Source organism: Limulus polyphemus, unplaced genomic scaffold (assembly GCF_000517525.1).
Source record: "Limulus polyphemus unplaced genomic scaffold, Limulus_polyphemus-2.1.2 Scaffold6439, whole genome shotgun sequence".
In the NCBI taxonomy this organism is placed as follows: domain Eukaryota; kingdom Metazoa; phylum Arthropoda; class Merostomata; order Xiphosura; family Limulidae; genus Limulus; species Limulus polyphemus.
Genome location: NW_013672049.1, coordinates 9,020 through 13,193, shown reverse-complemented (window position 1 = coordinate 13,193; position 4,174 = coordinate 9,020). Strand labels below are relative to the sequence as shown.

Here is a 4,174-nt window from a genome sequence, read left to right as displayed (position 1 = left end):
TAACGTCTACACTACCCATCCATCTTCAGTCCTTTTCTTTAAGGTCTAGATTACCCATTTATCGTCAGTCCTTTTCTTTAAGGTCTAGATTACCCATTTATCGTCAGTCCTTTTCTTTAAGGTCTAGATTACCCATCCATCTTCAGTCCTTTTCTTTAAGGTCTAGACTACCAATTTATCTTCAGTCCTTTTCTTTAAGGTCTAGATTACCCATTTATCGTCAGTCCTTTTCTTTAAGGTCTAGACTACCAATTTATCGCCAGTCCTTTTCTTTAAGGTCTAGTCTACCAATTTATCTTCAGTCCTTTTCTTTAAGGTCTAGACTACCCATTTATCGTCAGTCCTTTTCTTTAAGGTCTAGACTACCCATTTATCTTCAGTCCTTTTCTTTAAGGTCTAGAGCATCCGATCATTATTATCAGATCTTGATCCTCCTTTGATATTTATTTTTATTTTTAAAGTTATGATTCCTATGCTCCTCAACGTTTTCCACCATCGAAAACATTTCTTCAATTTCAAGACCACCAACAATTATAAAAAACAAAAAACACAGCGGATCTTCTCAAGCTGTAGTCCCCGGACTTCATTCAGGAGGTCCACTTTATGGTTACATAATTATCAAAAATATATTGTGATAGAAATCTTATTATAAATCCGAAATTTGAGACCTTAAAACTGGACTAAAAAAAAGCAGGTAGAAGACGGATGTATACTGGATAATGTGAAAAAATATAATGGGATGTTTTAAATGTTTCTCAGTTTAATGTGTCAATAATTGACAGTGTTACGTCTCCGTTCGTTAGTTGATTTTCCGTAACTTTGTTCCCACGAAACTTTAGCGACACAAGTCCTTTCTTAATAAAACTGGTTAATTCTTTCTGAATATAACTTTACCGATACACTTATTTTCAACAGTCGCTCTATAACAAACGCTATAACAACGAACGTTAACTTCAACAATACTTTCTGACTGCAAGTTCAATTACTCACTACCTACACACACACTGTCCCGTCACGTTGTCACCATCTTATATATATATATATATACAAGACTAACACTATACCTAGTAATCTCCCGACAATTCACGAAGGTTCGAGAGAACGAGTGGCGTGACACTAGTCACGTGACCTCGCTGACGCAACAACAGGTTACTGGTAGTTAAAATGAACTTCCTATAAAACTGACGTCTAACTGGCTCGTTAATAGTAGTTGAAATGAACTAGCCCTAACTGGAAGATAAAGGGTTAAAATTTGCTCATTGTAAAAAGTTTTATGTAATTGATAACTGGATGATTAGGCATAAAAAACAACTCCAAATAAAATATGTAATTAACTGATTGGTTAGTGAGTATTACTAATTCATACTTTTAATTGTTAAGGGGTAATATTGAATCATCGTGGATATCAGGAACAGCTCCAACACCGGAAGTCAGGCTTAGAATTACGAATAAAGATGGTAAAGACATCACTTCCGCAAAGATGGGAGACGAGCTTCAATTAGTTGCTGAGATGTTGGATAAAAGTGAGTTCTTGAGAAAAATATTTATAATTCTAATCGTAGAATTACCAACGAAGCTAGTTTTATCGGATTCATACATTTGTTGGTTACAGAGTTTTTAATAACATCAGAATCTGACGAAAGAGTTTCAACTAAATAATGTTCATTAAACCCATTAATAACTGTCAGATGTTCTACGCATTTTACAAAGAAAATTCATGATTGCATCTAATTGTTTACACAGTTCTTTACTCTGAGCGACGTAACAGGAAAACACTTTAAATTACTCAATGTGGTAATTCTAAGGTTAAGTAAATTGAACTCTAGAGTGACAGAGTATGTTTAAATATTGTATAATGTTAAGTACTTTATACGTTCCTTCATCACGAAACACATATACACTGATTGAAACAGATTAAACTTAAAAAAACATAAGCCAATACTCCGGAGGCAATCTGGATAATGTGCTATAAAGTAACTGTCAAATCCAACCATTCAGTCAGATAAGAGTAGCTAAAGAGCTGGCGGTAGGTGGCGTTTACTAGCCGTCTTCCATCTAGTCTATCAGATTGAAGTTAAGAACAGATATGGGCAAATAGTTCTTCTGTAGCTGTGTCTCTTCTGTAACTGTGTCTCTTCTATAGCTGTGTCTCTTCTGTAACTGTGTCTCTTCTATAGCTGCGTCTCTTCTGTAACTGTGTCTCTTCTATAACTGTGTCTTTTCTATAGCTGTGTCTCTTCTATAGCTGTGTCTCTTCAATAGCTGTGTCTCTTCTGTAACTGTGTCTCTTCTATAGCTGTGTCTCTTCTGTAACTGTGTCTTTTCTATAGCTGTGTCTCTTCTATAACTGTGTCTCTTCTGTAACTGTGTCTCTTCTATAACTGTGTCTTTTCTATAGCTGTGTCTCTTCTATAGCTGTGTCTCTTCTGTAACTGTGTCTTTTCTATAGCTGTGTCTCTTCTATAACTGTGTCTCTTCTATAACTGTGTCTCTTCTATAGCTGTGTCTCTTCTATAGCTGTGTCTCTTCTATAACTGTGTCTTTTCTATAGCTGTGTCTCTTCTATAGCTGTGTCTTTCTCCTGTAACTGTGTCTCTTCTATAACTGTGTATCTTCTATAGCTGTGTCTCTTCTATCGCTGTGTCTCTCTCCTGTAACTGTGTCTCTTCTATAACTGTGTCTCTTCTATAGCTGTGTCTCTTCTATCGCTGTGTCTCTTCTATAACTGTGTCTCTTCTGTAACTGTGTCTCTTCTATAGCTGTGTCTTTTCTGTAACTGTGTCTCTTCTATAGCTGTGGCTCTCTCCTGTAACTGTGTCTCTTCTATAACTGTGTCTCTTCTGTAACTGTGTCTCTTCTATAACTGTGTCTCTTCTGTAACTGTGTCTCTTCTATAGCTGTGTCTTTTCTGTAACTGTGTCTCTTCTATAGCTGTGTCTCTCTCCTGTAACTCTGTCTCTTTTATAGCTGTGTCTATTCTGTAACTGTGTCTCTTCTGTAACTGTGTCTCTTCTGTAACTGTGTTTCTCCTGTAGCTGTGTCTCTTCTGTAACTGTGTCTCTTCTGTAACTGTGTTTCTCCTGTAGCTGTGTCTCTTCTGTAACTGTGTCTCTTCTGTAGCTGTGTGCGACAATTTTAAAATAAAGGTGCTCACAATCATTTTAAATTTTTAGTTGTTATAACTATAACTGAAAGCAGGAGGTCATATTAAGGATTGTTTTATGAGATTACCGAGAAAAATATTTTTGGAAGAACCACCCCCTCCCCCACATTTTGTTCTTCACAGACACTAAATTGTAAAATTAAGGTTTAGCAGAATCTAGTTTAAAAATAGCATTTTTTAAAAGGCTCTCATTTTAAAATGCCCCCCCCCCCAAGTGGCACAGCGGTTGTCTGCGGAGTTACAGCTGTCTGCGGAGATCTGGTTCTAAAATAAGGGGGTTTAGCGCGTGATGTTATTCTAATTTAATTGTTAACTAATTATGGTTAGAAGGGCATCCAAAATATACATAATATGTATAAATAAGTTAATTTTATAATAGTTTTAAATGATTATTTTGATATATTTGTCGTGATATAATGTGTTTTAATGGGAAGCATGAAACACGTTCGTCTCACGTTACATCACACCAAGAAAGGTCACTTTACTACACGTTACATCACACTAATAAAGGTGACTTTACTACACGTTAGTTCACACTAATAAAGGTCACTTTACTACACGTTACATCACACCAAGAAAGGTGACTTTACTACACGTTAGTTCACACTAATAAAGGTGACTTAACTACACGTTTGTCTCACGTAAGATCACACTAATAAAGGTGACTTTACTACACGTTCGTCTCACATTAGGTTACACTAATATAAGTGACTTAACTACATGTTTGTCTCGCGTAAGATCACATTAATAAAGGTGACTTAACTTCACGTTAGATCACACTAATAAATATGACTATACTACACGTTCGTCTCACGTTATATCACACTAATAAAGGTAATTTTACTACACGTTAGTTAACAATAATAAATTTGTCTTTACTACACGTTCGTCTCACGTTATATCACACTAATAAAGGTGACTTAACTACACGTTTGTCTCACGTAATATCACACTAATAAAGGTGACTTAACTACACGTTTGTCTCACGTAATATCACACTAATAAAGGTGA

At 35.7% G+C, this 4,174-nt stretch overlaps 1 protein-coding gene across 1 annotated transcript in view; it reads left to right on the top strand.

Annotated features, from left to right (window-relative positions):
• LOC111089494 overlaps nt 1-4,174 on the top strand; it is a 30,413-nt gene that overhangs the window by 18,215 nt on the left and 8,024 nt on the right. Inside the window, exon 3 of the mRNA XM_022402116.1 lies at nt 1,377-1,523. Coding sequence (XP_022257824.1) covers nt 1,481-1,523 — 43 coding nt within the window. The 5' untranslated portion in view covers nt 1,377-1,480. The remainder of the gene's footprint in view (nt 1-1,376; nt 1,524-4,174) is intronic.